This window comes from Falco peregrinus, chromosome 2 (genome assembly GCF_023634155.1).
Source record: "Falco peregrinus isolate bFalPer1 chromosome 2, bFalPer1.pri, whole genome shotgun sequence".
NCBI classification, from domain to species: domain Eukaryota; kingdom Metazoa; phylum Chordata; class Aves; order Falconiformes; family Falconidae; genus Falco; species Falco peregrinus.
In genome coordinates this window covers 68,149,545-68,162,728 of record NC_073722.1, presented here as the reverse complement: position 1 = coordinate 68,162,728, position 13,184 = coordinate 68,149,545, and the positions used below count along the sequence as shown (strand labels likewise).

Genomic DNA, 13,184 nt, shown 5'->3' with positions numbered 1-13,184 from the left:
TCTGAGATACATTTTAAGCTACTGGGAGGTGTTGGGGGGATGTCTTTCTAAAACAAACAGTACTGAGCTTGTTTTTTAATATTTTGTGGTATGTGTTCCTTAGTTGTCTCTGTACTACATAATCTACAGACACAGAAGACGACAATGTGTGGATTTATTCCTCCTCAATACTGATGAATGGAAAAGATACTAAGTTCAAGCTAGGGCTTGGCATATTTTCAAAACTGCCCCTTGTCTTTCCTTTTATTTCATTCAGCTCACTTGTACCAATGAGTCCCTAAAGTCATTAAAATATGTAATCAGGTTGCTCAGCACTTACTGCATGTATATTCTGTGCTGGCTTTCTGTGTACCTAATAAATCCATAGAAGAAAATTTAACGATGACATATACAGTTTAATATCACCTCTCTTCCCGGGTTTAATCCCAAAGGGCTGTTATCGTAACCTGCAAGGCGGCAGGAGGGATACTAAATCAGGTCTCCAGACTTATGTGCAACCCTTCTGCCAGACTAGTTGGTGATGGCAATAGCAGCAACAAATCAGCTTTGAAACATAAGACAGAGACTCCACCATCTGTGAAATCTCCTGAAAACGAAAAGCCTCGTTTCAAGTGAAAACAATCAGCACAAGATTAATCAGTTAGTGAATTAATTGGTAACTAATTTTAATTTCAAAAGAAAGAGACTTGGAGATCAGGGTGCCTAGTGTGTCATTGGCAGAGGGTAACCTTGTTGACTCCTCATAGCTGTGGTTTCAAATCCCCAGGGCACATCGCTAATAAGGCAGCAGTAGTTAACTTCTGCTCTGAGGTTTCCTAACTTACTGTGCTCTGGTAATGTCAAACACCCATATCATAAAGGTATTGTGTGGGGAGGTTTGTTTGTTTGATTTGGTTTTGTTGTGGGTTTGGTTTCTTTGTTTGCTTGTGGGTTGTTTTTTTTTTGTTTGTTTGTTTGTTTTTTTAAATGCCTTTACAATGCTCTGAAAAAACAGGAGAATGTCTGGTCTCATAAAATTAGTCTTTATCCTGGATCACATACCACTATTCCTGACATCACTGAAGTCAGTCTAGTCTAGTTCTCACTGGTCTCTCTCAGATGCTCAGAATACAAGGTGTTGAGAGAGATTTGGTGTTGGGTTTTCTTCCCCCTCCCCCTCCCCCCCCCCCCCCATCAGTTTCATCTCTCTCATTTATCTTGCAAAGTATTTCTCTTTTGATTCGTTACAGAGCCAGAAGGCTTTCACTGAAGTGAGCAGGAATGTTCATAGTGAGAGAACATAACAGAACAGGATTATATCTTCAGAATTTCTTAAACACTATTTAGCTCTATGACCAGAAATCTGTAAATTCTCAAAAAAGCAAAAATTATTCAAAAAAGAAAAATATTTTGAAAGTTCCAGTGTAGGAACCGTCAAAGATGTCAGGAAAGATCAGTCGTGGATATGAACTATTGTTCAGAATCAAAAGCTGGAGAACCACTGATGGACCACTATGTTCACTGCAACACCACACTGAGACTTACTGAAGGACCTTGGGCACCAGGCAAACCGACATCTCCTTTTTCGCCTTTCATACCATTGGCTCCCTACAAAATCATTACAAAATGGCATTTATAAACAGCTTTAATCTTGTTAGCAATCAATATAGAAATTATAATACTTTTTTTCAAATAATTATAATTTTTTCAAAAGAATAATACAGCACACATAATGGGATTCCTTTTTTAAAATTTTGGTGTTATTTTATTAATAAACTTAACAAATGTAAAGGTATGCTTTTATATTGTCAGCTATCAATTGTGGCATGATATTTATGACAAGTTCTTAAGTTGGTATATTGTATTATGGATACATTTTTGGAATTGTTTCTATTTTTACTGAGAAATTTCATTTGTACATATATGTCTATATAGGAATAGGATTAATGCATCCCATAAATATTGATGTGTTTTCTCTCCCTCCTCAATCTAGAGTCATCTAAAATTCCTGACAAATGTTTGAAACATAACTCCTTTCTCCTACAAGCTACACTTGCCCAAATTGCATTATATATTACAAGAGAGGTACAAATCTGATCCACGTGCCAACTAATCTCTCTCTTCCCAAAGCAATATTTTGTTTGACTGTAACTGGAATGAAAAGTTCTGACAATCTTACACCTCCTCCTAGATTAGCTGCAGAACAATCTCAGAATTTTCCTCCCCAGTGCTTTGTGTCCCATTTGCAATTTATCAGTACTGTTGGAAATTCCTGATAGCAGAAGAAAGAAAAATTACAAGTATTTTAGCTAAAATTTATTAATTTTTTTATACTCACTGGCAGGCCAGGCAGACCAATTCCTCCCTTTTCTCCAGGCATTCCAGGATCACCTGTATCTCCTTTTGAGCCTTTAGGACCCTAAAATATGTACTTATTCAGCAAGTCATGTGCAAACAGATACACCAACAGAATTCTAGCTTTGATCCTAATAAGCAAAATAAGTTATTCTACGGATTGACCTTTGTTATTGATATGTAGAAATGCAGCCATTATTAGGCTAGAGTATGCAGAAAGATAATAATGTTCTTTATTAATTACTATCATCATATTATTATTATCTAAATTATGAAATCTAATCTACAACATTAGATCACAGAAATCTCCTGAAATAACCTACGGTTGCTCACATGATCTTCACTGCATTATTTACACATAATGTACCTGCTCCCCTTCAGCTCCTGGCGCTCCTGGCGCTCCTGGTTCACCCTGCAAAAGTTGAGATGGAATTGGGTTATCCCAATTGTCCCAGACATCAGAGGAAAGAGGCAGAGAAATTGCCATAATTAACAACAGCAAAACCTGAGAACCTTCAAAACAAACAGCATATATATAATACCTATATGCAACATATATAAAGAGCCCTGATGATGAGGGCATTACACAAACGTTGGGTTGTATAAAGGCCAGACAGTGCATAAAAAGAAAGGGGAAAAAAAAGAAGAAACCCCAGAAACTTTGTGAAAAGACTCCAATCCAATGGGAACTTTGTCAGCAACTGGAATAAATAAGGGATCATGGCTCTCAATATATGTAGGGTAGACAGAGACTTCATGTTTTCTTTCCCTGGCTAGTATAAATCACCCAGCAAAGGAGTTCACAACATTGCCCTATGACTGGTTCCTGAACAACATTCTCCAAGGGAACAAGTTACATTGATGGGTAGAGGCTATAATACTGGAAAACAACTCCTGTAAGGTTGAATTCAGCTTTACATCATTAATTTTGGATGAGAACGCTCACCCATGTGAAGGAACACAACCTCTTCCACACTCCAACTCCTTTGTGTTTTACAACATACTCCAGGCTGCAGAAATGCTGGGTAGATCCTAATGCAGAAAGCCATTTCTGCGCACTTAACAGTGTATTCCATTATCAGTTTTCATGTAGAAGAATGAACCTGATTTCTCACAATTTCTCAAAACAATTAAGTTGTATAATGTGATGTATTTCCATATGATACCTTGGATGAAGCCTTAAACTGAAATGTCTAGCATTGTTATTGAAGAAAGATGTATTTACTCTTGGAAGAGCTTAGAGACACTGACAGAAAATATATCTAGTATTTAAGAACTAGAATTATCTCAACTAATTTAAAACCAATTTAAGGAAGGTCCACTAACTGCAGCATTTTATTTTTTTTAAAGTATAGGCAAATTTATGTTTTAAATTTTACAGAACAGTGCAGCATATGGTATTCATTGTCTCTGTGTGGGCTACTCACTTACAGTTCTGGTACTATGATTGCATCAGCCAGGTGGGATTAGCAGGCTTGGCTTTGCAGCCAGGCTCCTGCCTGCATGTGCGTCCTTTAATTTTTACTGTCATTAGAAAATGCTGTACTTGTTTGGGAGGGCACCACTGTAATATAAAATCTTCATTCACATGCCCTCATACTGTGGCCAGTGGTGCCTTGCACACAGTTTTGCCTACCTCATTCCTATCCAGCCAGAAGTGATGAGTAAGAGCATCTGGTTGTGCGGCTACTTTGCAAAATCCTAGGGAACAGCCTTAGTGCAGATCTGGGGGGGGGTGGGGATGCTTTTGCCCCATTTTAGTACTAATCATTTTTGTTGGTTCTCAGCTGAGCATGTGTGTGTCGCAACCAAACAAAGCACCTGTTCTGGAAAGCTACATATTAAAAGGCTTGGACGCAAAGTTTGAAACATACCATATTTGGTAAAGTTGCAGTTAAATTTTCTGTACAGGAGAGATCCATGTACCTCTGTGCACACACCAGTTAAAAAAAACTCAGAAAATACCTTCACTATTAAGATACAATGGGTAAAATAAGGAATATCACCTTTGGCCCTTGCAGCCCTTGGGGTCCTGGTGGTCCTGGTGGTCCCTAAACAGAAACATACAAACCTCTCAGCTTTTAAATAAATTCCTGCAGGACTTGCCATGTAAACACAGGCTGTACAACAGCAAAATGGGATAGATTTTTAACACAAGGGAAACCAAGAACAGTTAGGGACAAGTTGGTTAATCTATGACAACTCTCAACAACCAAAAGGGTACGACAAAAACCTGTTAAAATGAGTCCAGCTCATATTTTATAATAAGGTCCTGCTGCTCCCATTGACAAAATGGCAAAACTCCTCTTAATGGCAGGGAGACCAAAACTCACATCATCCACATTTGCCAGCGCTCATATCCTGATCCAAAACAATCCACATTCAGAAAAAATTTCCAACTGATTGCAAAGAGGATTCTGCTAAAAGATGCTAAGTGTATTTGGGGATACCCAGTGCTTTGTGAACTTGCCATGGACTAAATTGTAACTATCTGTTTCATTTCTGCCTCAGGCTGGGGACAGTGTCATTTATCAAATATTGGTTTGGATGGTGCACGGGGCGGGGGATCCTTTTAAAAAAAATCAACGATCAACATTTAAAAATCCTCTCTATTAATATAAAGAGACCATTTGTACAGATGGGAAAATAGAACTAAGAGCAATCTTGCAGAGAAGAACTTGAAAGAGAAAGAAGAATAAAATAATTTGTTTATACCAAGTATGCATCTTTAAGAAAAGGCAGAACCTGCGATACTCTAAGCATCTCCTAGCTGGTGTCAGTATTCTCAGAAATTGTGTCTGGCCTGATATGGCTAAACCTCCCACAGAAATCAGCTGGAGTAAGAGCACTGGAGTGTTCAGATGTCTGCACAATTTTGGGGACAGATGCTGGAAAGTTTATTTTGATTTTTGAGATCTGATAAGGTGGGGCAAGAGAATTCCTCATACTTGAGCTTTCTACTTAGCTTTACTTATTTATAGTTAGCTGCAACAGGCCTTTTTTTTTAGAAAAGAGTTAATTTGCATCTGGTCTGAAAGCTCCCAAATGAAGTTTCTTTGCAAGCCAATTTGAAAGAAGTGAATTTCTGCCCTGAAAATAAGGTTGGTAATTGAAAATTATTTTGGTACTCAAATTCTGCTTCATGTTTTCATTCTATGTTCCACGGAGACACACAAAGATGGGAACATACACTAAAAATTCCAAACCAGCCATCTGCCTAGATGTGTACCTACAGAATTACTGAATTCTATACTTTCCTGGTCTCTTAATTAGGTGAACTGAAATTTTGTCATTAATTCGGCAGGAGCAGAACTGGTTCCACTGTTGAATGGCATTTAACCAGAGGTTCTCTGTTATGGGAACACCAAGCAAATAAATACATGTGATGATGTGAACCAGGTTGACACCCAATGAAAGTATGTCCCAAACTAGCAGAATTATGAACATGCTACAACACAAAGGAGAAGTTCTACAACATACAGTAAGTCATGCAATAGGAATTACCGTGACAGTCAGGGTGGCAATCCTCTGTTGGCAAAATGTATTAACAAGAGACACAATTACCAGTATTGAACAAGGAAATACATTATTCTGCTTGCTACAACTATCATCTCCACAAAACCTATGCTGTATTGGGGACACACCATGCCTCCAAAAAATGAGAGTAAAAACCACATTATTTTTAACTCCCCATGTTGTACTAGCTACTTGGCTTCTATGAGAATCAGGAGTTTAAACAGATGAAGACTGCAGATTCTTATACAATTTAAGAGATCAAATAAATGATGACTAAATAGGTAAACCACAGCAAAAGTCTTCCAAAAGATTTTTTTTTAAACATTTTAATAAAACATGATTTGGTGTCGTAAGTTGACTGAAGGACTTGCCCTATGTTTTGCATTCTCTGCAGGTTCTGCACCAATGTATAATTAAGAAATATAAATCGTAGAGTGGAGATACAACGTTGATTTTCATATAGAAATGTAGATGTACATAAAAGTTAAGATCTAAATCCAAAACTTCCGGTCTACAAACCCAGCTATAGATACTGCAATTCTGCTTTAAATATTTGGAAAGACAAAATACATTTTCATGTAGGAAGCAAAAGATCTTGACTTGACACTATTTGTTTGCCAAAGAAGAATCTAAAAGCAAGTGAAACAGTGTTTAGAAGTCATTAAAATGTTTGTCTACATTTTTAAACAGAACAAAACCCCCAAATACTGCTGCTTGCACATGCTTTCCTATTGCCTGTGAAGAACGTACTGGCTTACTTGGAACAGGAAATATTTAGCTTTTCTAATAGTTTTCCTATGTGCAAACAAAGGTTTGCAATCTTCTGTTTTAAACTTTAAAAGAATTTTCATTTGCCAGTGCAACAATACATACTGTTGTCAAGAATCTGGAAGCTGCTCAACATGAAGTACTTGGAAAAAAAGTGTTCTTTAACATATGGGTTTAATATATTTATGTCCTTTGTATTTTAACATATTAATGGAAATATATCAAGAACTTTAAAAATAGTTAAAAGTTTAGTTTATTTAGATATGAAAACCTAAACTATTACAAATTAATGTTTCCACGTTCACACTAATGGGTTCTTTTTCAGCAGCATATTCAGGTTTTAATATCTGATCCTGTAGTTCCTACAAAGGTTAAACTTTTGCAGCTACTGCCTTTTGCCTTAGGAAATTCTGCAGAATACTTCTGAAGATTAGGTTTTTACAGACATGAATTTTGTCCTTCAAGTGAAAGCTGCATACAGTTAGCAGGGGTCTTGCTCAAACTATGATGATGATGATTTTAAGATCGCAATTTTCAGTGCTGATGGACTAAGACACCTTCTCCACTGACACATGAAATTGAGTGGGAGGCACAAAGCAAAGAAACTAAATTGTTCTGAAGCTTCTAGGCTGCTTGATTACTAAATTTTAAAAAAACAGACAGGCAGCCCAGATCTTGCAAACTCTTGTCAACTTCTTAAATCAGCAGGCCAAATCCTGTACAAGTTCACAGCTTAGTGCTGAGCACTGAAACTTCTCATTTGCTTCTATGGGAGAGCTGCAAATCTCAGAGCCCCCAAGAAGGTGGCACCAGGAAACATAGGAATGGGTGCTTGCCATCTGAAAGGACTGAGCTGGATTTGGGAAGGGTATTTTTGACTGCTCCTGTATAATCTTATTTAGATCACCCTTGCAGAACCATTCCATTAATGTAAATTATTTGTTGCCATGGATCAGAAGGTGATGACATTTGAAATTATTTACAAAAAAGGGCCTCCTAATACAGTTTCAACCACTGCTTCAGACTTTAGTCCCTTTTTAAGACTCCTCGATGTGCTGCAGCTTTTCTGAGGAAACTTGAAAGTAACATTGATGCCAGAGTTAACACACAAAGACAGGATACAGGAGATACAGGGGCTAAAGCCCCTGGTAAATGTGTCTGGTGATATGCAACATTAATTTCAGGCTACTTCAGGCATCTATCTCAGAGACTGATTTAAAAGACTGAAAGTTGTGTGTCCCTTAAAAGTAAACCAAATAATGAGACAGATATAATTCAGAGCCTTACAACATGCCTATGTAGACTTCCCCATAGACGCCACACACAATGAAAGAGTGGACTTAGCCTTAACAACATACAAGCTTTCACATTTTAGTAAATGCAGTGAGATTTTTTCATTTTTCAAAAGTCTTGAAAAACAAATGACTGGCCAGACATCTATCCGCTCCCACTGAGTAAATGCAAGAAAAAACAGCTCAGCGGATTCAGTGAGAAAATGATCAGTTGCACAATGAGCCAAATTCACTCTTCAGTTGCACATAAGCAAGCCATTCACTTCGGTGGAGCTATAATGCATGGAATTTGCATCTGAGTAGACTGCAGTGTAAATCACCTTGACTGCAATGACATATGTCACCTTGGTACTTTGCTTTTATGCAAACGCTCATTCATTCTTTTTGTAACCCCACTTTAATCCTCCACACTTTTCTGCACACCAGTCAAAATAAGTTTTCTGGAAATAAATAAGTTGGAAGACTGGTGCTTGGTCTATTTAACAAACTCAAGTTGCTGACTGAATCCACAGCTTGCTAATGGAACCATGTTACAAGGTTTCCAAATCTCAAATATTCTGCACTTTGCATTTTATAAGAAGAGGAGGAGGAAAAAGAGGAAAAAAAGAAATGTCAATATAATACTACATGAACTGAAAAGCAGACACTTCTGTTGAACCTATGTATGTGGCTTATTACATCAATTCAGCACTAAGCACCAGAGCCAGCAATGAATCAGCTTTATCCTCATTAGATGATGTCAGTACACTCCAGGGGAAATGAAGCTAATTCACTCAGCTAAATTGTATCAAGGAAACAGTTTGTCTAACATGGAACAGAAAACATGGTTTCCAAATATAGAAAGAGATCCCTGATTAATTAGCTCAGCAAATCTTGCAAATCTTTGCAAACAAAATGTTTTCAACGTCTACACAAAAGAGAAGTAGAATGCTGTCAAACTGCTCTTTCCCAGATCAGACTAAGCCACTCCAGCCGTGTTGTATTGCATACCTGCAGAGCTTCGTGGATATTGCCATTATAATCAATTATCTCTGTTGCACCTTGATCACCCTTCTGTCCAGGTGGTCCCTGTAATATATTTTCCATAAAAATTTTGAGACACCCGCCAAAGACTATTCTACACATTTAACTACTGACACATGCTTTGATTTGATTGGGTGGTGTTGGAATCTTGTTACACTTACAATATATTACTACAAACCACAAAAGTTACCATTAAACTAAAGATTGTTTTTAAAGGAAAATATATATTTTTTCAAAAGTAAACATAAAGAAACAAGTCAGTACACAGTGATTTGTGCTGCAGTGGGAAAGCAAATATATGAAACCTCTGAGGTTAAAAATTTAAGCAGTTCCCATACTCTAGCTCTGTATTAGCTGTGAACAATGTCAGAACATCTGGCATGTAACATCCTGCCCATGAGCTGTGAACAGGAGACTGCTCCAAATGGTAGCAAGGGCTGTTATTCATATTAAAGGCCAGTTAGCAACACACATTCCACCAGTCAACTGCCCAATTTCACCAGATTAACTAGAGTTGCTGACACAATTTCAATTCATAGCGTGGACTGAATCTAAGAGTAGAAAGCAAACAGCTGAAATGAGAAGCAGACTTACCCGTGGGCCTGTAGATCCTGTGTCACCTCTGTCACCTGTATCGCCCTATGCAAAAATGATATTTGAAAACAGATATGCCATTTGACAATATATCATGTAGTTCTTACCTTTTAAATAAACCAGTTTAAAAGGTCTTTCATCATAAACAGAATGTGGATCTTAATTAAAGGAAAAATTTCTTTAAAAATCTGTATTGTGGCAGGGTTGACGACCCATTTTGTTCTGTGTGAATTGTTACAGAGTGCTGTATTGGTTTGGAATAAGAAGTCCCAAAGAATCAAGCTTTTTTTCCCAACTATTACTAATATGTTTTAAGCAACAGAGAGAATTTCAAACATGTATGCATTCATAACCCAGCATCCAATAACTACGATTCATTTAATTTCATACTTTCATAGCAAGATCGTATATTTTTATTTTACTCCAGATTAATCTGGGTAAGAACTGCAACTTTTGTTCGTGTTGAAATCTATAAAACTTTGGCAAAAGTCAGGGAAGAATGATTAATTCACCTGTGGTAATAGAAAACCTAGAAACCAGAAAACTTTCCTGGGGCTAATGAAGAATATGGAGAGCAGGCTAGTGGCAGGACAAAATCAAGGTTGTGACATCTGTCTCTCAGTGTCGCTTTGGCAGCAGCCAGTGAACATGTCATTAGACATTTTTAACATGTCATGTTAAAAAATGAAGCTCCCAATACTAGATTGACTTTTGTGGTCCATATTTTCAAGACAAATATGCAGGTAAAATGAAAAGTGTATTTCTCTTTTTTGATAAAAAGGGAATTAAAGGGGATGTATTTATCTTTTTGCTGCATTTTGGAAGTGTCCAGGTACTGTAGGCAAATGAGAGGCTGATTCACTCTTCCACTCTCACTCTGACGCTTTAATCTCCTCATCTGCTCCCTCACTTTCCAATGTTTCCTTCTGGAATGAGGTTAAGTGGCACTTATCTAATCATGTTCTTAAGCACTGTGAATGGGCCTTACAAGCGCTGCAAACAGTATCCCACCAGTCTCCATTGTCTCGTCATCTTTATTGCGACAGTAGACTCAATAACTGCCAAAACAATTCTACTTTCATTTTATTTTGACTCCATAATATAACATGAAGTCCAGTCAGCACAGTATTTGCACAACAGATGAAGTAATAGAAAAGCATATATTTTATCTCTCTTCACATATATGCTAATCAACTATATTTATATAGAGATGGATGGATAGATATAATCAAAATAGTTTTTAAAAGTAGGTTAAACACTAATGTAACCTACAAGTCTTGCCTTTGAAGGACTTATGACCAACACATCTCAGCCTGCAGTATGTGGAATACCACTGATTCCCACCCAATTCATCAAAGTGTGGATCCACAGAATTATTGCAAAAACCAATTAAATCTTCACAGGCATTGTCAGGTGTTGGTTCCTGGCATGTGCGAGGACTAACACACATCAGTTACACAGAGAGAAACCAAGTTGCACAGGCAGTTGAATAGATGTTCTAACAGGGAAAGAACCAGAAACAGTGTTTAAAACATGCAGGATTTTATTCTAATAGTTGAAAGTGAAAGTCAGAAGGTTTTGCTTATAAAGAACACTGCAGACTGCTACAAGTTCTTTTAAAGAGATAAGTGAAGCTTCTGTGAAATGTTACAAATAATTTATCCTAAAACCATTGTGTTAATTACTCCACTAAAGACAGTTTTGTTACTACTAACCTTTGACCCTTTTGGGCCTCTAGATCCAGGTTCACCTGTTTTCCCCTGTTTGAAGGAAAAGAGACAGGAGAGAGATGATAGAGAAATGGGAGTGCCGAGAAAAAGAAAAAAGAAAATTAGTAATGACTAACTACAGTATAGAACAGCAGAAATACTTCATTTTATATGACCAAGATAATGAATCTGTAAAGGCACTGAATTTAATAGCACTCAGAGTAATATATTCTTTAACACCAGCATGCAAAGGCCACAGATTCCATCCTTTCAAAGGAAAAGTAGTATTGGCATTAGTAAAGAGTAGACATCGTTAACATTGGTTTGTGGGAATGACCTATGTCATTCCATAGCTCCTGAAAAATGATAGCTAAGAGACAGAGAAGATAGTTAAATGTCCTAAAATAAGGAGCTTAAAATAAAGCATTACCACAACTTCTTTTCCCAGCAGTTCAGGTGAATACAAACTAACTGGCCAAGGAGCACAGAATCTGCCCTACTGTTTTCAAGATGTACCAGAAAAGGAAAACTGATGGTATTGACGCAGTGGAAAATATTAAGACAATGCTAAAATGTAGTTAGAATGATCTTTTTCTTACAGAGTTAGAAAACAGCATGCAAAATGGATTTTCTCTGCATTCAATAGCTTCACTGGTCAAAGAGTTTGAAGTTCGATGCTGAAAGTTAGGGACCTGGAGGTCAGGACTTTAGCTGGAATGAATTAGGCTAACTCTGTGACAGTGTATGTAGGTAGTATCTTTCCAACTAATAAGAGTTGATTCAGACAGCAGTTCCACAGCTGTGAACACAAAACTGCTATTGTCTTCTGGACTGAACTGGAGTATTTGACAGAATTTTCATTTAAAAGTTTACTCACCAATGTTTTGTTCTATTTTTCTGCAGAAAAAAGATGGGTTCATAGGTGTAAAGCTAGCAAAACATTTCCAACATAAAATCATACTGACCTTTGGTCCAGGAACTCCAGGTTCACCTCGCTCACCCTTCCCAATAGGGCCTGCCTCTCCTCTGTCACCCTATTGCAAGAGATACAAATATATCACAAAATACTAGGTGGTCTTCAGCACAACACCAACTCAGCATGACCAAAGAAACCAAACCATCAGAAGAAAACATTTTCACGTTCAACTGTGACTTGAAATGAGTTGGGGAACTGTCCCCTGAGTAAATACAGTCTTCTTGAAGGCAAAAGAAGAGGGCTTCAAAATGGAAATGGGATTTGTAAGGTATTTTTCCCCTATTCTGAAAGGACTGCAATAAAGATTCCCAAACTTTGAGACTGTAGGTTTCATAATATTCTAACTTTGCCATACAATGGCTAAAAAAAAACCCACAGGAAGAAATAAATAAATATGGGTTTAGTGGATCTGTAATTTCAGAGTCTGGTCTACAATATCAAAGTTCTAATACCTCCACACACTTTCAAGCTTTTTTCTAAAAATACATATTATGCCTCTTGAACAAGTTTTGGCATGCTAACATGAGCAAAGGCAATGGATGAACTCAAATTGTGAATGGATGTAACATCTGCCTTCACATTATTTGACGGCATCGGTAAAAGACACATATCTCATAGCACTGGTCCATGAACCTTCCACATTTTCCTCCACTAGTACAGTCTCAGTCTCTACTACTTGCTGAGGAAGTTGAATTTGACATTGGCTCTAAGGACGTTCCACTGGAGTGTTGGCCAATTACTCTTACCTTTGTTCCTGGTAGCCCTGGCAACCCAGGTTCTCCTTGTGGACCAATGAAACCTGGTTCACCCTTTAAAAATCAATATGAGAGGAACATTAGATTACTTATTTAGCAGTATATAATTACAGTAACACAAGTTTCTTTTGGATAGTATTTTCCCTGTATTGCTTACAGCTCTCCAGCTGTGATGCAGCAGTTACACAGACGTATTTTTCATCATAGGTAACATTCA

General features: G+C 37.4%; 1 protein-coding gene across 1 annotated transcript in view; it reads right to left on the bottom strand.

Annotated features, from left to right (window-relative positions):
• Positions 1 to 13,184, bottom strand: part of COL25A1 (collagen type XXV alpha 1 chain) — a 324,158-nt gene that overhangs the window by 27,351 nt on the left and 283,623 nt on the right. The window contains exons 21-30 of the mRNA XM_055797890.1: positions 12,959 to 13,021; positions 12,202 to 12,270; positions 11,243 to 11,287; positions 9,528 to 9,572; positions 8,901 to 8,978; positions 5,839 to 5,862; positions 4,341 to 4,385; positions 2,702 to 2,746; positions 2,318 to 2,398; positions 1,525 to 1,587 (exon numbers count right to left, since the gene is read on the bottom strand). Of these exons, the coding sequence (XP_055653865.1) occupies positions 1,525 to 1,587; positions 2,318 to 2,398; positions 2,702 to 2,746; positions 4,341 to 4,385; positions 5,839 to 5,862; positions 8,901 to 8,978; positions 9,528 to 9,572; positions 11,243 to 11,287; positions 12,202 to 12,270; positions 12,959 to 13,021 (558 nt within the window). The remainder of the gene's footprint in view (positions 1 to 1,524; positions 1,588 to 2,317; positions 2,399 to 2,701; positions 2,747 to 4,340; positions 4,386 to 5,838; positions 5,863 to 8,900; positions 8,979 to 9,527; positions 9,573 to 11,242; positions 11,288 to 12,201; positions 12,271 to 12,958; positions 13,022 to 13,184) is intronic.